The sequence below is a fragment of the Chiloscyllium plagiosum genome, chromosome 2, assembly GCF_004010195.1.
Source record: "Chiloscyllium plagiosum isolate BGI_BamShark_2017 chromosome 2, ASM401019v2, whole genome shotgun sequence".
Classification (NCBI taxonomy): domain Eukaryota; kingdom Metazoa; phylum Chordata; class Chondrichthyes; order Orectolobiformes; family Hemiscylliidae; genus Chiloscyllium; species Chiloscyllium plagiosum.
The window spans coordinates 110,580,303-110,607,258 of record NC_057711.1 but is presented as its reverse complement, the minus strand read 5'-3'; the positions used below and the strand labels follow the sequence as shown (position 1 = coordinate 110,607,258).

The 26,956-nt window shown below is 40.5% G+C and overlaps 1 protein-coding gene across 1 annotated transcript in view; it reads right to left on the bottom strand.

Annotated features, from left to right (window-relative positions):
* grin3a (glutamate receptor, ionotropic, N-methyl-D-aspartate 3A) overlaps positions 1 to 26,956 on the bottom strand; it is a 146,616-nt gene that overhangs the window by 43,892 nt on the left and 75,768 nt on the right. Inside the window, exons 3-4 of the mRNA XM_043715600.1 lie at positions 23,757 to 24,804; positions 1,651 to 1,796 (exon numbers count right to left, since the gene is read on the bottom strand). Of these exons, the coding sequence (XP_043571535.1) occupies positions 1,651 to 1,796; positions 23,757 to 24,804 (1,194 nt within the window). The remainder of the gene's footprint in view (positions 1 to 1,650; positions 1,797 to 23,756; positions 24,805 to 26,956) is intronic.

The window sequence follows — 26,956 nt, the reverse complement described above, 5'->3', positions numbered from 1 at the left end:
TTACTTTCTCTTTAAATCCTCATATTTAATACACACACTGCCAATTGGGATGGATACATGCAACATGCAATATAATGGCCATTAGCAGTCATTATTAAAATTATAGAATGACATAGCATAGAAGGCCTATCATGCCTGTCAGCTCTTTGCAAAAACTGGCCAATAGGTTCCACTCAAATGCTCCTTCCCCAAAGCCCTGCACATTTCTCTCCTTAAAGAAAATATTCAGCTTATTTTTGGGAAATTAATATAGAATCAGCATCTGCTGTGTTCCAAACCATAACAGCTTGCTACATAGTTTAAAAAATACCTCTTAACTTCCTTCTGATCCCAGTCTTTCCAAATTCTGTACCATGACCTGCATATTGGCTAAATTGAATTTTTGGGCCCCTGCCTACATAAAAGCAAGAGGGTTGTAAACTGTTTTGAAAAGTATGGTATTTTTGCTCCATTGTGCAACCTTTCCAAATATTTGCATCCCTTTCAAATTGCATCCACACACCATTTTAATTGTCCCACCTCTCCGCTTGCCCAGACCAGCTCCCTTACACAGGCAGAGGGAATACTGAATAATTAAGGAAGTCGGGTGGCCGAGAAAAGTGGAGAGCATTCAAAACGTTTTAACTGTTTGCTGGTTTAGCTTGTCTGATTTAAGGATACAGGAAATAGGAGCAGAATTGAACCAAATGGTCCATTGAACCTATTCTGCCATTTAATACAATCATGGCTAATCATGAGTTTCAATTTCACTCTTCTGTGTGCACTACATTTATTTAGATTCCGAGAGACCAACAATCTATCGATCCCACCACTTTAAATTTATTCAGCAATTGGACTATCCAAAGCCCTCTGGCATACAGAATTCCCAAGATCCACAATCCTCTGAGTGAAGTAATGTTTCCTCACCTTGGTCCAAAAGGATTGGACTATATTGTGAGTTTGTGCCACTTTATTGTGAGATTCCCAAGCCAGGGCAAATATCCTCACAACTTTCTCTAGGGCTGTGAAAAATAGATCCAGTATCAAAATAAATTCTGAGCTGATTTTTTTTTTTTTTGCCTCAGTTATTGCTGAATTGCCATTTAACATGTGTGCTCGTGATGGTGTTACAGATCACTCAAGGAACATACAAGTAGTCTAGACCTAGGGATAGTGATGGTGGAGGGTCCAATTTTCTTTCCATCAGATGGTTTACCAGGAATCTGTAGCCAACCCTACTGTCTGCCTTTAGCATGAGTTAAAAGGATTTCCAGGTTGATAGCCAACTTGTCTGGGTGCGTGATGAATGCACTTTCCTCGGCCTTTAAGTCCTGGAGTGGAACAGTCCCTGTCTCTGTCTCAGAAGCTCTGAGCTCACTACCTACCAGCAAATACCAAATAAATAAACACGCTGATGTGGTAAGCATTGTAGCTACTGAAATGTCAACTCCTCTTTTTCTCTTTATAAGATCTATATGACTTGCTGAGCATTTCCAGTGTTTATTTCTTATTTTATTCATTGGGCTGTACTTGTGATACAACAAGTTTCACGGAACAGGATGGGATCAAAATTAACATTTGGGAAGAAGCCAAAAACTGCAGAATGTGTATGTTTGCTTGGTAACTGGACACAAAGGAGTTTGATAATGTGGAATTGGAAATAGTACTTACTTCAAGTATTTCACACCATCTGGTGTTGTTGGCACATCATACCTTCTCATATATTCATTCATCTCTGGGAAACTTTTCTTCACGTAATCCTCAGCGCTGCTTTCCCGTACAGTTGCAAAACGGAAACCTTGGGATGGGTGGTGGAGCTTGAAGATACAGTTAAGGCCATGAGCACAACAGAACATAAAACATTTTAAAAAAAAATCCCTTCAGATATTTACCAAACACGGTGGAAAAATTGCTGAAGGTTTCAGAACTAATGCAAGATTCCAACTTTCTTTGGACTGCAGAGATGTCAATACCATGCCCCACAGACATCAATTCAGTTTCGGCAAAATTAATCAAAGAACAATTTCTCAGAGCAAAAAGGCTGACTTGGTAGGACGCACAGTGACTATTGTTAAATAAATTTAGTAAGTGGGAGCGATGCTACATTCCAAATGCAATGAAAACCCAGACATGAATCATTCCCAGTTGCCACCTTTCATTTAAAATATGCCAACTATTATCCAACCAAGAACTGAAGTTCTGCAATAGGAATTTTGAGAGGTAAAAGGTTTGGCAATGCCTTGCTTTAATATTCTTACTCTTCAGATTCTTTCATGACTCCCTAAGCAGCGAAAGTCAACATTGAGGGGTATTTTGTCGGGGGGAGATAGGTAAAGAATCACAATTGTTATGGCACAGGACTACCTCCAATGTAACTATATCACTCTTTTAAGAGGGCCAAAACTGTACACAGTATTCCACGTGTGTTCTCATTGATATCTTGTATGGTTGAAGCTACGCTTCCCTACTTTTATACTCCATTCCCAGTAAATGCCACAATCCGATTTGCTGCCTTATTATTGGTTGTACCTGCACACTAGTTTTCTGTAATTCAGACACAAGGACAAACAGATCCCTCTGCATTGAATCACTTTGACGTTTCTCTCCATTTAGATAATTTTGGCCCATCAAGTCGAGACTGAGAAAAAACATTCTAAATTTGCGTTTGTCCACAAAGGACAAATGTGAACTAGATAAGGTTTACAACAATCGATGGTATTTTCAAGGTCACTTTTACTGAGCCTATTTTTCAATTAATTATGTTGAAATTTCACTAATTGTTATGCTGGGATGTAAATTCGTGCCCAAGATCATTTAACCTCCAGCATCTGCAGTCCTGGCTTTCACTCAGTAACCCACTAGCCCAGGCGAGAGTCAAGATTAGAGTGGTGCAGGTCAGGCAGCATCTGAAGAGCAGGAAAGTTGATGTTTCGGGCAGGAGCCCTTCATCAGAATAGTGGGTTACTGAGTCCAGTGACATTACCATGACATGCCTCTAATACGGGGTTGCAGAATTGACTAGTGGAACCTCCTGACCTCCTCTCCCATCGGTAGAATTCTGCGCAATGAGGTTTACCCACCCTCATCAGACCCACTCTTGTGTGGTATGCAGCAAAGAATATAGGCTGCTTCCAGAAAGGAAGGAAATTTTGCTATGACTACCGGTATGGAACTGAGGTCTATACGGAGGTTTTAAAATAGTAAGCAATGGCTCAGAACAGTTTGAAATATCGATATATACTTGTGTGATGAATGTGAATCTCTAAGCTGCTGGACAATCTATGTTTTAACATTTAAATATGAATAGTCCATAGAAATTATTGTTATATAGCAATATAAATTTTGTATATAACATGAGAAGAAATGTACAATGGCTAATTTTACATTTCTGCGTTCCCTGTAGAGGATTGATGATGAAAGGATATGGGTAGAATTATCACGAGACTCATCGCTTAAAAAATGAATAATTTGGAACTTTTAACTTTATTTCTTACTTACTACCTTATACTGAGAAGAATTGTAATGTTGAACGTTTAATTTATTTCTTTGTTTATATCTTTTACCTCAGGTTTTGTACCTAGGTGCCTTGTATTAAGATGGCACTGGGAATAGGGACATTGTAAACTTTTCACTGTACCTCTGTCTCTGTACTTGAGTACATGTGACAATAAAACCTAATTTGAATTCTTTCAAATGTGCTGCTTGACAATGGGGCTCCTTGACAGTAGTGCAGGTACACTAACTAAACCCTGTGCATTCCAAATGCTTTTCTTATCATGTTCTCTGTGTACATGTGTACCCTTTTAGAAATTGGCCCAGATATTCTGATTGTCACAGTCTGACCCTCTTGATGGAGCTGAGTTGGAAGGAGTTGCCCTGGAAATTAAAAATTATGAAGGACAATTTCCCTGTGTCTGAAACCCTCCAACAAATTGCTTGATGTCAGATTTCAGAGAGTTTCAACTTCCTGAAATTGAATAGTTTCCCAGGACAGTTAGAGGATTTAAAATCCTGGTCTTGTTGCCTTGCAATGATTAAACTGAGCACCCCACTCATCGCTTCACCTTTCATGTTGATAGGTTTTAACAACAAAAAGCCACTCTGAAAATGATTGAGACTTCTTATGAGCTGATCAACATGGAAGGGCTTCAGCCCAAACATGGTGAACGTTTGTGCATATAAATGTCTCCGTTTTGAAGGAACGTTTCTGGTGAAATCTTTTTGATCCACCTGAGATGGCTGACAGGATTTAATACCTTGAATCGAGTCACTGGAGTACTGTGCTGGAAATCCCTGAGCCATCACAAATGTAAAAGGATTTAATCAAAGTCCTTAATTTACCTGACTAATGAACTCTATTAAAAGAAAACATTCATCAGGTTTCTAAAATTAACATGAAAACAAAAGTTATTTATTGCAAACAGATAAATCTGCAACTTAAATTCCACCATTTTTTAAAAAAATCAAATAAATACAAACGGCCACACAGACAAAATGCCAAACATTACAGTTGGTGAAGGAGCAATAAAAGGCCAGTAATGCACAGCTTCTGCACCAGTTTGGACTAAAGGCACCAATGAGATGTTTTGCTTAAGTTCCTTTTGATTTTTGTGAGGAGGACTCGTGACAATAGACATACCAATTCTTGTGCTTTCTTTCACAACTTGAGGATTTGACCTTTCCTTGCAAGACTGGAATTTTCAGAGAGAAAGTAGCTCGCTGCTGAGAAAGATGTTATCTCCTTTGCACGCTGGGTGCTCCTGTTGTATTATCAAACACCAAGCTTAATCAATAAGTTTCTTTTTTATGCTGAGTACTCCTGAGCACACACGCAACTAGTCCTGGTTGGTAAACCAATCAAATGTCTGTTTCTGGGCAAAACTTTCACTAGACATACCCACAGAGCCAATCTGTCTACAGTCTTCACAGCTGCTTGAACGAGGCCTCCCTGTACAAACAATAGTGTTCTAGCAACCTTCCTTCTCTTTAAAACTGCAACATCTTCTACAGTTCATGCATTTAAATTGTACATATTATCATTTTTAAATCCATAGTCCAAAACCAATGTAGTAATCTTTATAGTCTTTGGGGTGAGACTTAAACCCACATCCTTGCAATTCAGGTTTGACACTGCTAGTCCTGAATCATGACTGCTCAGTGCCAAATCACCAAACTCAGAATGACCTTCCCTCTCTAAACTGCAGCTAGGTTCGCAGAAACGAGAAGCCATCTCAAAATGATTATTTTCCCAAATAATCTGGAGTTGCATTTGAACTGCAACCTCCTTGAGTTAAGTGTCCCAATGATTCCAAACATCCTTCTTTATGCTGTAAGGTTTGGTTTCAAATGGCTTTCCAAGGACCTTGCAACTTGGTGCAATAACATGCAAATGAACCCAGCAAGTTAGAAACACAGGAATGTATAGATTTGGTCACTGGTCTTCCTGACCATGATCAATGGAGATTATATTGTGTTGAATATGGGGTCCCTTTTATAAACTAATTTTTTCCAGTATTCGCCTGTGTACCATGAGTTTTTTTCATTTAACATTTATTACAACAGGAGTTCATTTTCCAAAATTCTACTATATGAAAATAAAAATTACCAAAAAAAAGGACATGGTGCCCACTGAACTGGCATCAACCGTTTATCTGGCACCCTATCTGTGCCAGATTATCTGTGCTGTTTTTGAAATTAAGCTGAGCAAGAATGGCAAACTAACCCTTAGATGTAGTGGGACAGTGGGCAGTCAGTCATGACATCAGTTGATTGTCATCCATGGTTTGGGCAAAAGCATTTGGACAATTGACTAACAAAGGCATTGACACTGTCTGTATAAATATGACTTAACAATAAGTGCCAAGCTCAGACAGGAGTACTTCAGATAGGACGCCCTGGAAGAAGTACCTAGGCCAATGTGCGCTGGGGTCAAGGAGATTAGAGAAACCTAAGCCATGCTGGAATGACCGTTGGGTCTGAAGAAATTAAGGAACTAGATGAGGCATTTGGCTACTTTAAAACACTGCAAGTAATGCATCTTTCAAGTTTTTAAGTCACCTTGTTGACGTTTATTCTAGTCACCTCTATAAAGCTGACCATAGCTAAGATATTAAAGCGAAGGGATATTAAGACACACAATGGGACAATGCAGTTCACCAAAAAATGGAAAAGGGACTGAAGCTGTCCACCAGTTAGTTAATTATATTACCCATTGGTAACATTGTAATAACAACCACCCTTTTCCCCTCCACCCTTATTTAAAATCAACCAACTTTTTATTAATAAAATCAAAGTAATACAACCTTTAAAATCTAAGAATAAACCTAGATACTTAAATATCTAAAACCAATTAGTTTCACAAATCTATCTAATATTTTGCTATACAGATAGTCCTTTAGCCATTGCTAAAAAATCTAAAGCATTTGAGAATCAAAAATGTCAATTGGGATGTTCCTTGGGCGAAGACTTTAAAATTCTGAATCCCCAACTGATTCATGAATTCGTTATTTTTCTTTGCCCATTTTCCCCATGCACCCATCAAAAGGCCATAAAATGATTGTGTAGTCCCTTTAACCAATTCCATAATCTGGTTTGACAAATGCTTGTATCTATCAACTTTTTTGTCCCAAGCCTTCTCTTATTACATTATCCTCCGTTTTCAAAATGAATTGTCACACCTACAACTAGAACCACAGAACCTTTCTGGAAAACTATAATAGTTTTCCATAATTTTCCCTCTTCAACTCTTTTATGGGTTTCCACAAAGGTAATTCAACTGAACTTGCCCACGTATTGATACAATTTCTCCACGATCTTCTTGTGCCTCTTAATCCTCACATTATTGTACTCTGGCACCACCCAGAAATGTGTGGCATTGTCGCAAGTAGGGCCTTGCATCTTTGGCGTTCCTTGTTTACAATCATATAGTCATCCTGGTTGGATACAAATTGCAATGTAATAACAAATTATTAATAAACCTGGAAATTTTCATATCGGATGCTCATGTTGTTGGAATCCACGTGTTGGAAATCTTATCGTTCTTAAAATCTGTAATTCCCAGCCCTTGACATTGTTGGTTACTCCTTTTCAATAATTCTATCTCTGTCCAGACTGTGTAATTGGAAGTTGGCATAATCTCAAGGCCTCCTCCTTATTGCTGTCTGATTCGCCTTTGAACTGCAAGCAGTCATCTTCAGGCATCCAGATCTCGTGAAGGACCTTTTTAACCTTGTTAATGCCTTTATATCTTCCATATTGCTCCCCTTACTAAACTGGAAAGAGGCATAGATTTCCTTGTCCAGGGCACTTTGAAAGACCTTGCGCTTCCTTATCACTGTGGTAAGGATTTGAACTTACAATTTAGAGATACCTAATCCTCCATCTCTATTCTGTGCGTACAGGATGTCATCAGTTATTGCTTATAGTAGATGTAAAGTCTATTTTAGAAAAACCCGAATAAACATGTCCTGCCATCGTAAAAGGTTCTGTGATGCTTCAAATGAAACAAATAATAACACATTCAGGGACTAAATTACATTCTAAAATTCTGCATGCTGATGAAACCACACCAGGGCTGGGTTAAATCCATGCTGGAGGATCTGTGCAGAGACCAAGAATAGAGGCAGGGGCGGCTGCAGAGGAGAGTTCCTCTGAGGGTAGATCTGGTAGGCAACAGTTATCACAGGAAGGTGCCCAAAGAGCTATCCTCAGCTGACAAATGAAAGATGGACCAGAAGGAGAGGAGGAAGACTGAGTGAAGAGTTCCTAACATATTGGCTAACGAGCAGGATGCTGCCTGCACCGCTTAAACATGATTGAAACACTTGTTCCAACAGCTTGTTTGTCCTCTGGTATAAGTGAACCGTGCCAAGTTGTCACAGATGTATTCGTGATCTAATTAACTAATGTATCATCTCGAAATGGGGAGTTGGCAGAGTCTCTCATATCTGCGTGTACCAGTTTCCTACCATAGTCCAAAGATGTGCATGTTAGGTGGATTGGCCATGCTAAACTGCCTATCTTGTCCAGAGATGTGTAGGTTAGGTAAGTTAGCCATGAGAATAAGGTGGGGGGTGAGTCTGGGTGGGATGCTATTTCGAGAATTGGTATGAGCTTATTAGGCTGGCTGGCCTATTTTCACACTGGAGGGATTTTATAAAAAAATTCTATAAACCATAATTCTGAAAAAAAAAACTCCAAACTGTAAGAAAATTTACAAATGGTTGACTGCCTATACTAGGTAACTATGAACTATGAATCCCTGCAGTTAACAATAGTTCAGTATCTCTAAGAACCCTGATTTGGAGATGCTGACAGTAAGACTTTTGCACGTTGCAATGTTTGGCAGAGTTTCTGTAAATTTTTTTTTCTTTTAAAAGAAAAGATGGTTTCAGAGCTTCCATTGGTTGGACAAATAGGTTTAAAAAAAGTAAAATTATTACTGGGCTATTCAGTCCTTTAATTATTAGATTAATTGTTTAATGTTTATTTGTGGTGCACTATTTTTGTAATGAATTTATATTCCAAAATGCGCTTGGAGCATTGATGCAAAATATTTGTCCAATTTCTCCTCAAAATAAATTCTATACTGAATGAGACCAAAATGGCATATATTTCCATTTGTAATACCTCCTGTAAGGTTGTGGTCTAACTGTTGTTTTTCAGAAAATAAAATGAGTTGAACTTTATTCCAGAAAACACTTCTCCAATGCTATTTTTTAAAACAAAATAATATGTGGTCTCCAAAATGAAGCCTTCCTTTGTAGAAAAGCAGCAGCTTGCCAGCAAAGTGATAATCTCTTGTGACTTTGTCACTTACAGACTGTAACGACTCATCGGTTTCTCCTCTTTTTATAAGACAAATCATAATTTATCTCTACAGGTATGTCTTGCATGCATGCTTGAATGAAAAATTAATTTGTGCCATGCTAATTACCCACAGTCATAGCTTATTTAGGAACATGAAGTAAAATAGTTTTTGCTGTAGACTTTGCTGTCTGAGCTGATTATCAAAAGCCTTCATTAATCTTTTGCTTAGACAATCTGCTGTTACAAACATTATCCGGGATTTTGGGAAATTTGTTGTTTTATTTTGCAAAACTAAGTCATGCTAAGAGTATGCATGTATTCATTGTATACCGTATGTACATCCACCACTTCCTCTGGCAGTTCATTCCATATACTAACCATTCTCTTTGTTTAAAAAGAGTTGCTGTGCGTGTCCTTTTTTTAAAACTTTCTCCTCTCACCATAAACACACGCCCTAGTTTTGAACTTCCCTCCCTTAGGCAAAAGACACTTGTCATCCACCTTATCTATATCCCTCATGATTTTATAAAGCTTTAGAAGGTCGCCTCTCAACCTCCTATGTTTCAGTGGGGAAAAAAAAAAGTCCCAGCCAATCCAGCCTATTTTTATAACACAAACCCTTCATTCCCAGCAACATCTTGGTAATTTTTTTCTGAACCCTCGCCAATTTAATAATTATCTTTCCCACAGCAGGGTGTCCAGAACTAGACAGTGTACTCCAGAAGAGACCTCACCAACATCCTGTACAACCTCAACATGACGTCCAATTTCTATCATCAAGGGTCTGAGCAATGAAGGCAAACATGCTGGATGCCATCTTAACCAGGCTGCCGACCCAAGGCATAAATTTCAAAGAACTATGTACCTGAAGCCTTAAGTCCCTCTATTATACACACTACCCAGAATCCTACCATTAATTGTATAAGTTCTGGTCTTGTTTGTTTTACCAAAATGCAATTCCTCACATTTACCCAAATTAAATTTCATCTGCCACTCTTCAGCCCATTGACCCAATTGATCAAAATCTCATTGTAATCTTAGTCAACAGTGAAGAAGGTTATCTATGCCACCAATTTTGGTGTCTTCTGCAAACTTACTTACTATGCCTTCTATATTCTAATAAATCTTGTATATAAATGACAAACAAAAGTGGATCCAGCACTGATCCCTGTGAAATACCATTGGTCACAGGCCTCCAGTCTGAAAAACAACTCTCCACCATCATCCTCCAAATCTTACCATCAAGTCAATTTTGTATCCAATTGGCAAGTTCATCCTGAATACAATGTGATCTAACTTTTTACTAATTAATCTACCATGGGAACCTTGTCAAAGGCGTTCTTAAAGTCCCAGTAAACAACATTTACTGCTCTGCCCTCATCAATCATTACGGTTACTTCCTCAAAAAACTTAATCAAGTTTGCGAGACATAATATCCCTCGTGCAAATCCATGCTGACTATTGCTAATCATTCCTTGTCTCTTGAAATTATATCCTATCTTTCAGAATCACCTCCAACTTACCCACCAGCAACACCATGCTCTGCTGCGCTTTTCCAGCAACACATTTCCATCTCTGATCTCCAGCATCTGTAGACCTCACTTTCTCCTATTGCTAATCATTCCTTGTCTCTTTAAATGATATCCTATCTTTCAGAATCACCTCCAACTTACCCACCAGCAACACCATGCTCACAGGTCTATACTTCTCAGCCTTCTCCTTATAGCCTTTATTAAATAAAGACATAACATTAGTCACCCTCCAGTCCTCTGGAACCTCATCCACATTTACAGATGATACAAATATTTTTGTTGAGGGCCCTGCAATTTCTTCCTTAACTTCCCACAGTGTCCAAGGATATCATTGATCATGTCCTGGAGATTTATCCACCTTTTGGTTTCTAAGACCTCCTGCACTCGCTCTTCTGTAATGTGAACTGTTTTCAAAACATCAATATTTATTTCTCCGCCTTCTCTAGCCTCCATTTCTTTCTCCATAATAAAGACTGATGTGAAATGTTCATTTTGTATGTCTCCCATCTCCTGAGCATCATCACCTAGATGACCTCGTTGATCTTAAGGGGTCCTATTCTCTCTTTTTTAATTGCTCTTTTGCTCTTAAGGTACTTGTAGAATCTTATCTGCCAAGGCTATCTCATATCCATTCTTTTCCCACCTAATTTTCCTCTTTAAAATGTTTCTGCACCCTTTATACTCTTCAAGACATTCATTTGATCCCAGTTGTCTGTAACTAACGTATGTTTCCTTATTATTTTTGACAGGAACCTCAATAACTTTATTCATCTTACCAGCCTTACCCTTTACTCTAATGCCTCTGAACACTCGTTATCACACTTTTGAAAGCCGCCCACTTGTCAGTCATCCCTTTACCTGCGAAGAGTCTACTCAAATCAATATTTGAAAGTTTTTGTCGTGTACTATTAAAATTTGCCTTACTCCAATTAAGAACATTAACTTTAATTGAAGGCTTATCCTTTTCCATAACTATTTTAAAAACTAATAGAAATATGATCACTAGTCCCAAAGTGTTCCCCTACTAACACTAAGTTCTTGTCTCGTATGAACACCAAAGAGGCGGTCAAGTTTTAATCCTTCTCTAGCAGTTACATTTACATATTAAGAAAACTTTCTTAGTCATAGAGATGTACAGCATGGAAACAGATCCTTCGGTCCAACCCATCCATGCTGACTAGATAACCCAATCTAGTCCCACCTACCAGTACCCGGCCCATATCCCTCCAAACTCTTCCTATTCATATACCCATCCAGATGCCTTTTGAATATTGCAATTGTAATAGCCTCCACCACTTCCTCTGGCAGCTCATTCCATACACGCACCATCCTCTGTGTGAAAAAGTTGCCCCTTTAGGTCTCTTTTATATCTTTCCCCCCTCACCCTAAACCTATGCCCTCTAGTTCCGAACTCCCCCACCCCAGGGAAAAGACTTTGTCTAGTTATCCTATCCATGATTTTGCAACCTCTATAAGGTCAGCCCAGCCTCCGCTCCAGGGAAAACAGCACCAGCCTGTTCAGCCTTTCCCTATAGCTTAAATCCTTCAACGCTGGCAACATCTTTGTAAACTCTTTCAAGTTTCACAACATCTTTCCGAACTCCAGTACAGCTGCAACATGACCTCCCGAACCCTTTACTCAATACTCTGACCAATAAAGGAAAGCATACCAAACACTGCCTTCACTATCCTATCTACCTGCGACTCCACTTTCAAGGAGCTATAAACCTGCACTCCAAGGTCTCTTTGTTCAGCAACACTCCCTAGTACCTAGTGTATAAGTCCAGCAATTGTCAATACCTTTTATAGCCAATCAGCTACTTTTGAAGTGCAGTCTGCTGTAATTCAGGAATAGCAGCAGCCAATTTGCAGAGAGCAAGATCCCACAATAAACACAGTTTATGGACCCTCTCACCCTCTCTCTCTGTTGATTTGAGGGATACAAATATTGGTCAAGATGCTCTTTAAAATAGTGCCATGGAATCTTTTGCATAAAGTGAAGAGGGTAGCTTGGCCCGCTCTTCATAACATCTTGTAGAATTGTACCTCGATTCAATTGAGATTTGTAGGTCCTGGAATGGGAACTGAAGCCATAATGTTTGATACATTGCTGCAACTCAGCAACAGTCACCATTGATATCAGAGATGAAGGACTGTGGAAACAACATGAAGTGGCTTTGAGTTTTACATATCAACTTCTTAAGATGCTTTGATACATACATTCTCCTTTTTATCATCTGGGATCATATCACCTTTTAAATACATCTGGAAAGTCAGCTAGCCTGTAGCATTCCAAGTCATATAATATTTTTGGCTGCCCAACTAAACATTTTTAATCATAATAGCTTTTAAAAAATCCCACCAGCTATTTAAGAATCTTCCGATTCATTTTGTGAATGTACGATAGCAATTGACACTACGCGGCTATAATGGTGTAGATGTTCCAGTCACTGGGACTTGATCAATTGCAATTTGCCCACCATGTCATATGTTCACACTTCTAATCTAAGACGTGAAAAATTCATTTTGAATAAAAGTGAAAAGCAAGTGCTATTTTACTGATTCATTGGCCTAATATTCAGTTCCATTGACCTCCATGCAATCTAATATTATGCAGGGGACATAACAGGAATCCAGAATTGGTTCCCTCCATGTGATGACTAGTCAGCATCTCAATGTCTGACTTTGTGGAATTGATTTCCTGTAAATGATCATCTCTGCAGCTGGGTTTCAAAGCCCATTTTACCATTGTATCTTCAGTAAGTATTCATCCATCTTCAAATATTGTCACTCTTCTATCCTTGCCCCATAAGTTCGCATCCAATGGTTTACATTTGTTTGTAAAATGTTTTAAGATGCTCCTCTCAACAGTAGTTAGGTCATAAAAAATGAAAACTTTCTTGTTGTTATGCCCCTGATATGAAACTACTAAATTTTTTTTGTGAAACGTGAATGCACAGATTTGTAATCAAGGCATTGAGTCCTGTTTCATATGGATCATAACAGCAGCCAGTGTTTAGTATTCTAAAACTTCACTCCAAATCATTACTGGATTTAATTTAGGCAGCTTTTTCATTGGGTGGCACTCACTACTTTTGAGGTAGAAAACTGCAGGTTCAAGTCCCACTGTCTGGCTTGAGCCCATAAATAGAGGCCGATCCTTTACTGACTACAGAGATTTCGACTCACAGACACTGATTTGCAGAACTCCTTGTTTTTATGATTGTGGATCAAGTGGGATAAAAACCAATCTGTGCAGCGACTACTCAAAGTTTTATTTTCTGAGTAGCTCTGTTTAACTTGTTCTGGATGACAATGGCAGGATTTGAGGAGATCCCAAATACACGATGGGGTTTTTGTTAAGGCATAGCTCATGCTTTCAGACTGACAGCCACGTCATTTGTTTGTGAGCTTGCCGTACGCAAATTAGGTGTACTGTACATCTCATGTACAACAGTGACAAGGCAGTACTTAACTGGCTGTAAAGGGCTTGAGTCATCATCCAAGCTTTCCTTCACATGCTAATCACCACAATTCTTCCACTGACTTGAGGTCCATATTATCATAAATCTCCAAATACGGACGTTTCCTTTCAAATTAATGTTTTAACTGTATTCATTTAATTGGTGATTTAATTGGAATATAATTTGTACTGATGATCTCCAGTTTCAGACTGGACCATACAGTCAAACATTTAAGCCCGCACTCTAGATTAAATTTCTGATGTTAGACTCCACCTCGCTGGCTCAGACTACCTTAATTTCTTTCAGACAATGGCCCTTCGATTAGCATGAGGAAGAACATCCACCCAGCTCCAGGAGGATGAACTGTACACCAGCAATGCCAGCAGCAGGGTTGGTTGTAATCAGTCCTCCAGGTAAGCCAAGGGGCTGGCATCCAGTGCTGCCCCAGACATCCAGGTAAATCTGTGATCTCAACAGGGCCTGGTGAGGTGGGGTGGGGAGACGTTGCCACAGGCAGGGGGAGGAAGGGTGCATGTGGGGCAAATAGAACTGTGGGACTGAGGGGTCTCCAGATTGACACCAGAGGATGAGGAAGGAGGCAAAACCTTGTTTCACTGATTAAAACTCGTAGGTTACACATTGCATACAGACCTTTCCCACTGCCCAATTCATCAGAGAGGTGGCGGGATGCATCCTTTAATTTGACATCATTGCCCTCAAGGCCCTGAATTGGGAGCCAGTCTAATCAAAGCTTCCCCTGACACCCTATAATTTATGGAGGGGGTACAAGCTAGGGGTACTTGTCTGGGTCTACTGTATGGGGCGAACTACCTGCCTTCCTTGCTGCAGGCAGCCCATCAAATTCAGCCCTATGTTTACCCTGTCAAATCCCTTCGCAATTTCGAAGATTTCCATCAGGTCACCCCTCTCGTCCTTACTTTCTATTGTAAGGTGGAGGCACTTTTCAAAACATTTGGATAGTTATAAGTTATTTTTTATGTTTGGGATGGGGGGAAATGTTGACTTATGTGCACATTTGTTCAATTCTTTCAAAGAGAAGCTCCATAGGCTCCAGAGTTTCATTCAGGAGTCAGATATCTTATCCAATACTTGGGAAGCAAACAAATATGACAATGATAAAAATTTGAAACAGGAGCTGGAACATTTGCACTAATTCAAGCTGAATACTGTGGATGCTGGAAATCTATAGTTTAGGGCAAAAATGATGCAAGACCTCATCATTCATGTGGGACCATTTGACCTGAAAACTCTGAATTCTCCAAAGATTTTCCAGCAATTTCTTTGTTTACTGTTATCATGGCGGTGGATCTTTAAAGAGGTTACCTTGGATCGTGTACGAGAGAGACGTCTGAGTCTCGACCTGTTGGTGTGATTACCTTTCTATTTACCATACAGCTAATTATTTGCTCTTGAAATACCACCATAGAGGATGATATCCATCACCAAGTTACCCTTTATTTACAAATGAACAGTTCTTGACTCTAGTATTGCCTCATTCAGAGTCAACTACCAGTGTCCGCCTCTCTGACATTCCTCTTTTCATGTCAGCCAGAGGTCTCTGATTGGGGCTGTTAAGTCATATTTTCAGGTCCAGCTGGCTGACTTGGTTCCAGTCACTTCAGTACTCTTAAGTTTAACACAAGGCTGTACACTGGATTCTCTCTGCAGAGTCTACTATCATATGGTGTTTTGTATGAGTGGGGGACTCAATTACTGGGGCTCACAAGTTCAAGATGAGAGGGGAAAAGTTTAAGGAAGATATGCGTGGAAAGTTCTCTAAGCAGAAGATAGTGGGTGCCAGAGGAGGTGGTAGAGGTGGGCACGATAGTGTCATTTAAGATGTATCTAGACAGATGCATGAATGGTCAGGGAGCAGAGGGATACAGATCCTGAGAAAATAGGTGACCGGTTTAGATAGAGGATCCGCAGAGGTGAGGCTTGGAGGGCTGAAGGGCCTCTTCCTGTGCTATAATTTTCTTTGTTCTTTGTATAACTACTAATGTAGGTTAGCTATTTACATATGAGTCTGGATCAGTGGTGCTGGAAGAGCACAGCAGTTCAGGCAGCATCCGAGGAGCTTCGAAATCGACATTTCGGGCAAAAGCCCATTCCTGATGAAGGGCTTTTGCCCGAAACGTCGATTTCGAAGCTCCTCGGATGCTGCCTGAACTGCTGTGCTCTTCCAGCACCACTGATCCAGGATATGGTTTCCAGCATCTGCAGTCATTGTTTTTACCTCATTTACATATGAGTGTTAACCATTTACTCTGCATAAACATTTCGGGCTGATGGATTTTCATCAGAACTAACAAAAAATTGAATTTTTAATTTGGAAGAACCAGTGAGAAGGCCTGTGATAGAACGGAGGCCAGGAAGGTTTAAACAGCAAAAGACTTCATGCTATAACAGCCAAAGCAAGCGGTAATAGATGTCATGAAGAAATAAAGGCTGTATCCGAATGAGGCGTGAAATGGTACATAAACCATCTGAATGCAACATGATGCGATAAAGAGAAAACAAGACAAAGATTAACTTAGTGAAACAACAAAATGGGAATAAGTACAGAAACCAGGATAGAGGCAGAGGATGGAATCTAACTTGTTGAACATAACGTTCAGTCCCGAAGGCCGTGTAGTGTCAAATGCAATGATGTGGTATTATCTCTCTGCTTGTATTCCGTATAACCGGAATACTATTAGGTTAAAAACACAAGGGGCAGCATGGATATAAGGTAGAAATTTGAAATGACAAGCAACCATAAGCTCAGGATCATACTTGCAGACTGAATGAGATATTTCTACAAAGTATTAACCAGTCTGTTTCATCTTCTTCAGGTTAAGAAGTGCACATTGAGCAGGAAATACAGCTAAACTGAAACAAATGGAGGTAAATCTTGTGTTTTTTTTAAACTTAAAAACCTAGTCTTTACTTGGCCCCACTGGAGTGGGGGGGGGGGGATGGGGGGGAAATCTGTTTCCTTGCTTTTTGGTGATTGACTTGCAGGACTGACCACAGCCCAATTGCAATCAGACTGGAATTGTCAGTCAGAGTGGAGATATCATTCTGGGATGGTCCAATGGGAGAGGGGTCACTTTTTCCTGCATTGTGATAAAGTGAGGGGTTGATGGAAGTGGATGGAAGAGCATTTGGCGGTGACTGAGTAGCAGGTGAGGAGGCCCCAGTAAGGAAGTAGAAAACACTGAAAGCAAGAAGGGTTAGTAGTCCTCAAGGTTGGGATGGGTGGACACGATGCATGTAATAATGAAAATTGTAATCAATCAGCCTTGGTGGAATGAATGTGCAGTGGCAGAGTTCAATTGAGCTGTGTTCTTTGACGATAAGCTGGCAGGATAAGCTCGCAATTCTCGTGAAGTGCAGAGCATCATTCACATTTTGCCTTTTTAGCCTAGGACACACCTGTGACCCAAGTCGCTATTGGTGTCTACTAGTTATATCTGGTGGTGTTGACTCCAATAGTGGCCAAAGGGAAAAGGATTTCACTCCTCTCCGCCATCCTGTCCACTAGCATCTTCAGGACTTGGTGTGCAAAAAGGGGAGGGAACTTTATGTTCTGGGTCATGTCCTAGAATCGGAGTCCCTACACTGTGGAAGTAGCCATTTGGCCCATTGGGTCTGCACTGACCCAACGAAGAGTATTCCACCCAGATCCACCCTCTACCCTATCCTTGTAGCCCTGCATTTCCAATGGCTAATCCATCTAACCTATGCATCCCTGGACACTATGGGCAATTTAGCATGGCCAATTCACCTGACCTGAACATCTTTGGACTGTGCTTCAGTTTCCTCCCATTCAGAGGAAACCCACGCAGACAAGAGGAGAATGTCTATGTGGAGTTTGCACAGTTACCCGAGGCTAGAATCTAATCTGGGTCCCTGGCGCTGCGAGGCAGCAGTGCTAACCATAGTGCCACTCAAAAGTGATATGCATCTCTGGACTGCCTCCTGTACTGTATCTTGTCTTTAATAAGGGATCTAAAACTGTTCACAATATTCTAGTTGCATGTTGATTGGTGCCTTGTATAGTTTTAGCAAGCGCCCGAAACATCGATTCTCGTGGTCCTTGGATGCTGCCTGACCTGCTGCGCTTTTTCAGAAACGCATTTTTCAGCTCTGATCTTCAGCATCAGCAGTCCTCACTTTTTCTCCTAGTTTTAGCAAGACCTTTCTCTGCTTGTCCACCATTTCCTTTGAAATAAAAGCCAACACTCTATTGCCTTATCTATTACCTACTAAATTTGGAAGGTAGCTTTTTGTGATTTTTACTGATAGTGTTTTAGATTTAAAATTTATTGAAAAATGTTCATCATTCATTTGAACTACAGAAGTTAGTTGCTTAATTCTGCCATAAAAATGGATGCTCCTGGTAAATTGCGGCAGCTGCGATCTTTTAGAATTTGCTAGCATAATCCAACATGCATCTGTAAATGAAGTCTATGCCAACTTCCTGCAACAAGATTTGCACAAGAGCAAGAAGAGCAAGCAGTCAGATGTTTTAGCCTCATGCTATTCCAGGACCTGCTCAAGACTGAACATAACAAATAGAAACAGGAGTAGACCGTACAAACCCTCAAGCCTGTTTCATCTTTCAATATTGTAGCTGATCCTCTTCCTCAACTTATCCTTATCCTTGATTTGTTATGAGACCATAAAATCTGTATGTTCCAATCATGCTAAATGGAACAGAACTCAAACAGATCCAGTAACTCAAAACTGGGCATACATGAAGCACTGGGTGCCATTAGCAGCAGTGGGATGGTATTCAACCACAATTTGTAATCTCTTGATCTAGCATATACCCTGCTCTACCATTACAACCAGGCCAAGAGACCATTCCTCATTCAACATTAAGTGCAGGAGAGCTTGCCAGGCATCTGCAAATATGAGGTATCAACCTGGTGAAGCTGCAATGCAGGACTACTTGAGTGCCAAGCAGTGGAAACAGCTTGAGAGAGAGGGCCAAGTCATGGCACAATCAATGGATCAGATCTAATCTGTGCAGCCTGACTACTTCCAATCGTGAATTGAAGTGGACAAACAACTAACAGAAGGTGAGACTCCACGTCCATGATGATGGGGAAGCCCAAACAGAGGTGAAAAGTAGGTTTTTCATCTTTTTCTACTCCCTGAAGTCTCTTGCATTATAGCAGTGTTCAACCAATTCACTTCACTTCACAACATATCAAACAACAGCTGAAGGCACTGATTCTATAAAGGCTATGGACTCTGACAATATTCTGGCAATAGTACTGAAGACTTGTTCTCTGGAATTAGCCTTGCTGAGCTGTTCCAGCACACTGACATCTAGTCTCATTTGTGGAAAATTGACTAGGAATGACCCACGCACAAATACCAAGACAAATCCAACCTAGCCAATTACTTCTATCTATCTACTCTTTCATCCACGTAAGTGAAGAGATGATCAACAGTGCTATCAAATGGAATCTGCTCAGTGATGGTCTGTTTGTGTTCTGCCAGGGCGACATGGCTCCTGACCTCTACAGTGATGATCCAAAAGAGCTGAACTCCAGAGGTGAGGTAAGAGTGACGATCATTGACATGAAGGCAGTATTTGAGTCAGTCGCATCAAGAAATCCTAGTAAACTGGAGTCAATACGGGAAGTTAGGGGTCACATCTGGCATAATGTAAGATGGTTATCATTACTGAAGATCAATTACAGAGGAACCTCGATTATCCAAAGTCCATGGGCAGGCAGGTTTTGATTCGGATAATTGTTTATTTGGTTAATTGATTTGACCTTAAACAAAGGAAGCCCCGCTGCCCATAATTGTGTTAAAAATCATGTTAACAGAGTTTTTATTTCACTCAGTCGGTAGAATTTGTACAAACACTGGATATCACTTAAAAAAAACATGACATTTTCCAAATCAGATCACCTTTTCTGTACCTGTACAGTAAAAATAATAAATTGAGGTGGAGGTTGGTTATTATTTCCGAAGAAAATATCCAGCCACTGTTGCTTGAGGTGCTGCTGTCTTTTTTTTTTCGCGAACAGTAACATTTGGCGAAGATGCATCAACTGAACAGCATCAGCTTCATCTTGTGCTTCAAAGTACTCCATGAAACATTGCGAACTGTTAATAGCTTCGTTAACAGGGACTGGAGGTGGTGTCTGTATCAGACTTTCCTTACTATCCACGCCATCCATACATTCCTGCTTTTCTTCTGTGACTACGTTGACTATTTGATCATCAGTGTCTCTGCTCCAATGCCGTTGTCACGGTTCACCCAAGCATCGATCTCAGCCTCTACAAAGTCTCCTAAACCCAGTTGTCTGCAGTTTTCGGTGATGTCAGTGGTTAGCCTTTGAAGAGGACACCCGTCCTGAACACTGGCATGGCTCCCAACACGCAAGCCATTGTACCAACACTCTGCAATTGTACCAACACTCTGCAATTGTTGATGGCTTAATGCAGTCCCAAGATTCAGCAATCATGAACAAAGCACCCTTGACTGTAAATGCCTTCATAATTTCCTGCAATTTCAGTCTCTAGCCTTCCACAGTGCTACCATCTACAGACTTCTGCTCTCCAAGAACGCTGAGCTGCCTAATGCCGGGACTATGTTTGAAGCGCTGTAACCAGCCGAATGACACGCTGCGATCAGACTCACCGGTGGGGAGTCTTTCATGGAAACTGGCAGCTTTTTCTCGTATCATCCCTTTTCATGCTGCTGTAAAAACCACAAAAATACAGCTTGGTCGAGTTGCTCATCCATTGCTGGCTTCATGGATTTTCTTTTTAGAGCATTTACCGTGTCACTTTGGCTGATGAATTTCTCAATCTTGCTTTCCCAATGTCTGACACTGTCGCAATTCCAATGTTGTACTCCTGTGAAATCTTTGATGCCTTTTCACCACGGTCCCCAGACGCTTTAAAGTCTCACTTTTCTGTTCAATTGTCACTGTGGTCCACTTTCTCTTCACAGACATGGTAAGTACATACAACAAACTCGATCAGTTACACCAGATACGAACTCAGAAAAAAGTCGGAGAGGAATGAAGACACCACTGATTTTGTCATGCATTTCAAATCCTTCAGCATATCAGTCATTTTTATGTGTTAAAATTCTTTCAACACCGCAATAATTGAATGACTAAGATTGTTGCACCAGTGTCATTAACACCTCTTTGCTGCAATGCTTGCACATCATCTTTAGTGCAAGTACCCCCTGTATTCCTCTATTAAACTAAATACATGACCGTTGCACCATTGTCGGTTACAATTATTTTAACACTGCTACAATTGCCTGACTGAGATTGTTGCACCAGTGTCATTAACACCCCTTTTATGCAATGTTTGCAGATCATCTTCAGTGCAGGTAACCCTCATTTACCCTGTACTGTTAACAAAAGGTGCAATGGTGACACTATTGATGGTAACACCACCTTGTTATAACTATTTCACAGGACCTTCAGATTCTGTTCGGATAATCCAATTTTCGGATAATTGATATTTGGATAATCGAGTTTCCTCTGTACTTCATCCCAAGATATCATTGTAGGAGTTTCTCAGGTTAGTGTCCTAAATCTAACTATCTTCAGATGCTTCATCAATAATCTTTCTCCATCACATGGCTAGCTTTAGAGATGCTTGATGATTTGTACATTGTTCAGCATCACTTTTTTGGGACTCCACAGGTACTGAAACAGTTCCAAGCAATATGTAGAACAAACGGGACAACAACCAGACTTGGGCTGTCAAGCTGTAAGTAATATTTGCACCACATGAAAGCTAGGCAATGACCAGTACCAGCAAGAGAAAATCTAACCAATGCTCCTTAGTGTTAATAGGCATTACCATTGCTCAATCCACCACTGTCAATATCCAGGTACTGGGATGAGATACCATTGACTAGATACTGAACTAAATCAGCCATACTGAAGGGAGAGGATGGCCTGGTGGTGCAATTGCTAGACTACTAATACAAGGATTCAGGTAATGTTTTTGGGGCCCTGTTCAAATCCTGCCATGGAGATTTTAGAATTGGAAATCAATAAAATTTTGAGATGAAGAGTCTAATAATTACCATGAAATCATGGTTGATTGTCCAAAAAAAATTGTTTCATTAATGTTCTTTTAGGGAAGGAAACTGCTATGTTAACCTGGTCTGGCCTACATATGACTCCAGCTGAAAATGTGTTGCTGGAAAAGCGCAGCAGGTCAGGCAGCATCCAAGGAACAGGAGAATCGACGTTTTGGGCATAAGCCCTTCTTCAGGAGAAGGGCTTATGCCCGAAACGTCGATTCTCCTGTTCCTTGGATACTGCCTGACCTGCTGCGCTTTTCCAGCAACACATTTTCAGCTCTGATCTCCAGCATCTGCAGCCCTCACTTTCTCCTCCTACATATGACTCCAGGCCCACAATGATATGGCTGACTCTTAATTGCACAAGGGGCAGATAAGGATGGGCAATAAATGTTGACCTGGCCAGCAATACCAACATTCTATGAATGAATGAATAAAAACTGCTTGAGTACCATCCTATCTACCGAGCTCAACATTCACTCCCTTCACCACCGAGACAAAGTGGCATCAATGCATACCATCTGCAAGATATATTGGAGCAACATACCAAGGTTTTTCTGACAGCACCTTCCACACCCATGACCTCCACCATCAAGAATGATGAGCAGCAGATGCAAGGCAACACCACCTGAGAGTTCCCTTCACAGCCACTCACACCCTGACTTGGAACTATAATCACCGTTCTTTTACTGCTGCTGGTCAAAATCCTGAAACCCCATTCATTATAGTATTCTGATCAACACTGTATTGTAAGTTCTGCAGGAACTTAAGAAGGCAGCTTGCCACCAACATCCTCAAAGCGATAAATACTGCCACATGAATGAATAAAAACAAACTTAATGTTCTGGGATTAACAATCCAAAGATTTCTTATTGTCTGAGTGAAGAAACTAATCTTTATCTCAGTCCTACACCACTTATCTTAAGACTATACACCAGTGTTCCAGGTTTTTCAGGTAGGACAAAGAACCTCTCAATATCAGCTTTGTGTGAGCCTCTTCAAAATCTTGATGACTTTTCATTCTACCAAACTTCAGAGTGTTGTCTTAATTTACTCAGTCTCCCACAACAGGGCAGCCCTCCCATGCCAGGGATCAATCTTGACGAAAGATCCAATAATACCTCAATTTTAAAATTCTCAGCAGTTTTCAATCCCTTATGTCCATACTGCCACGATTAGCCTCTACTTCTCCTCCGACCACAGTTGTCTCCTGCCTCGGGTTTCCCTTGTGGCCCCTGCTCTGGTTATGAATTTGAACAGTGCTCGGCATGAAATTATGGTAAGTTCAGCGAGGTCCCTGTCTCAAAGCTTACAACAATCTTTAGTTGAATTTGGCTTTCCCCATGCACAGAAATCTTAAAGCTACTGCTCGGAAGGAAACAAATTACCAAATAAGGCCAAAACCCAAAGTCAGAACTACAGAAGAGTTGAGAAATAAATTCCATAGGTGGGATGTCTCCTAAAGAGAATTTCTGCTGCATTTGAATGGAAAAAAATGTGATTATGAACTGTTGTTAGCATAACATTTCATTATCTAGTCTCCAGGCATTTCAAATAGACATTCTAAGTGCAGTATTATTTTTATTTGAGCAGTAGTGCCTATTTCAATTTATGCGACAGGTAAATGTATGGACTTTCTGTTACATTTTTGGACACAGTAAAACACACTGTGAAACCTTCAGTATAAAGAACGGATTTTGAGCTGACATTTTAATTAAAGTTTTCCTCTCACTTGCATAAATAAGAAAGCACGTAGAGCTCTGGGAACAAATAAGATCTGAAACCATAGTGATTCATGACAATGGCATACATGGCGCAATGTAAATCAGTACAGATTATCCTTGCTTTTGTATCCAAACTTAATGGAATAGCAGCACTTCTTACCTTAGGATCATGAATTCCTGAAAGCTCCTCATAGGTTTTCTCCCCTACCATTACCGCAGCTAGATTAGCAGTGTATGTGGATAGACAGAATAAACAGAATATAGCCCACAGGTTCATTAGGAACCGTCCTGTCCAACACTTGGGGGTTTTTATGGCAGCTGTCCGACCAAACAAAATGGCATAGCAGACATTGAGGGCTGAAGAGAAGGAGAAGACCTTCTTCCTGTTTCTCCCCTTGGGAGTCATCCCAAAAGGACTCTTCCATTCATACAGAGTTAGAAATAATGCTGTTACATGAAGAGCCACAAAGATCCCCACCCACATTGACCAATGCAGTGGCCACATGAAAGCTCCGATGGGGGCTGTCGTGTCTCTAGTCCGCACCAGGATGCCTAGGCTGGTGGAGAAGAAAGGGCTGGTGAAATCAATCACTTTGCTTCTTGCTGAGTTGATGCTGAAAGATGTGACGGCTAAGTGCGCTGCACGACTGAGCAAATCACCGACCAGCCCTGTCCAGCGACCATTTTTCCAGCCACCATACTTCCCATCGCCAACTATGTACAGGTCAAAATCAAAACTCATGTCATCTGCTAGCTTTTCGAGGAGATCGATACAATAGCCATAGCAGCACTTCTTGTATTCCATTGGCACAGAATCATTCCCTGACTTTAGGTTCTCAAAGAGGCTCTCGATGATGGTAGTATCATTTGTAAGAGCATCCAAGCACAACTGACCAGCAGGGCAATGGCCATCTGCATCTACGTTGCGAGTGAATACAAAGGGATGTTCAATAAGGGTAACTACTCTTAAATGCAGCCGGGTCGAGTGGCTGCCACCACTGTTTGGTTTCTGCACCTTGTTGGGCCAAATCCCATGGTCCATGACAATTTTACTCTCGTGCCATCTCCCAAGACGTGTCCACATAGGCTTCCCAACAGGGTCAAGCTGTAGGCTCCAGATGTAGTAATGGCTGTCTGAAGTGATAACAGATGGATCTGTTACTTTAATATAACCTGAGACGCCATCGAAGCTTGTGTTTGCTAAAAATCTGAGGGAAAGAAGGGAAAAAAATGTTTGGTTTTAATTCTATTATTCAAGAGTCACCCAGCAAAATTTCATGGACCTTGACGTAAATGTAAATTGAATATACCTCACTTGCCATCAATACTGAGGAAATACTTTCAACAATTTCTAGTTCAGTCATTTATGAAAAGGGACCAACCCAGGGAGGAGTATGAAAAATCTGTTATGACAGATTATTAGTTTCCTTGAAGGAATGCAACACCTCAAGTATACTGAGCAATTCTTTTCTTCGTGAAGCGGTCCAACAATTATATTTATTCATTATTTAGGACAAAAATGGTGCAGGATTGGGATGTGGGGAGTGGAATTAAGGCAAAGCACAACTACCAATTTGCTTCTCATTCTCCTTGCCATCCTCCATCACGCTGAACTCATTGTATTTGTCCTTGCTTCATTCTCTAATCTCGCTGCCTGCTATAGTCAGTTCAATGGTGTCAATATTATGCATTGAATTCACTCAAGCCTTCAGAGAGACAAAGCAAAGGAACACTGTTGGAATGCAGAATTAACCCATGCTCCATAGTGCAAATGAAAGTGCTGTTCTAGTGTTACGATCTGACTATAATTAATGGCATTGTTTTAAGTAGACTGTCTTGGGTCACAGTGTAATTGCTGTATTGCCTCGTAATTGTCTCATTGCTTCCGTATACTTTGCAACAACTGGAATGAATCTGTACTGAATTCAGTCAATGTGAACTGACAATGACATCCAGGTACACCAAAAGATGCAGGATATGCAGATCGTGAACTGGAAGCAAACAAACAATCTGTCAGGGCTTAAGGTGGTTGCTCATGCTGGGTGAAGGTGAAAAGGCCTTAGAGGGGTTGAGGAGCTGATTGCTATGTTTAAATTTTCCACAGATCAAAGACTTGTGTGATATGGAGAGATTGGAGAGGCTTGCAATGTTCTTAAGAGTCATAGAGTTATACAGCATGAAAATAAGACCCTTCAATCCAATCTGTTCATGCTGACCAGATATTCAAAACTAATCTAGTCCCATTTGCCAGCATTTGGTTTATATACCTCTTAAATCCTTCCTATTCATGTACCCATCCAGATGCCTTTTAATTATAGTTCTACCCACCTCCAGCACCACCTCCATACACTCACCATTCTCTGTATTAATAAGTTGCCCCGCAGGTCTCTTTGAAATCTTTCCCCTCTCATCTTAAACCTATGCCCTCTAATTCTGGACTCCCCCACCCGAGGAAAAATACTTTGGCTATTTACCCTATTCGTGCCACTCATTATTTTATAAACCTCTAAGGTCACCGTTTAATTTCATACACTTCAAGGAAACAAGCCTCTCCCGATAGCTGAAACCTTCCAAGCCCGGTAATATCTTTGTAAATCTTTTCTGAACCATCTCAAGTTTAACAACATTCTTCCTATAGCAGGGAGACCAGAATTGTATGCAATATTCTAAAAGTGGCCATGACAATTTTCCTCTCGTGCCATGTCCCAAGATGTGTCCGCCTAGGCTTTCCAACAGGGTTAAGCATCCCAATGAAGGCAAACATGCCAAACTTCATCTTCCCCACCCTATCTACCTACGACTCCACTTTCAAGGAACTATATATCTGCACCCCTACGTCTCTTTGTTGGACAACACTCCCTAGGGCTTTACCATTAAGTGTATAAGTCCTGCTTGTTTACCTTTCCAAAATGGAACACCTCACATTTATCTAAATTAAATGCCATCTGCCACTACTTGGCCCATTGGCCCATCTAGTCAAGGCCCCATTGTATTCTGAGATAAACTTCTTCAATGTCCAATACACCACCAATTTTGGTATCATCTACAAACTTACAAATCATGCCTCCTATATTCACATCTAAATCATTTATATAAATGACAAAAAGCAGTGGACTCAGCACTGATCTTTATGGCACTTTGCGCATCACAAGTCTCCAGTCCAATAAATAACTCTCTATCGCTGCCTTCTGTTTCCTACCTTCAAGCCAATTTTGCATCCAATTGGCTAGCTCAATCTGGATCCATGTGATCTAACCTTACTAAGCAGTCTACCATGTGGAATATTGTTGATTGCCTTACTGAAGTTCACATAGATAACGTCTACTGCTCTGTTTTCATTTGTCTTCATGATCACCTCTG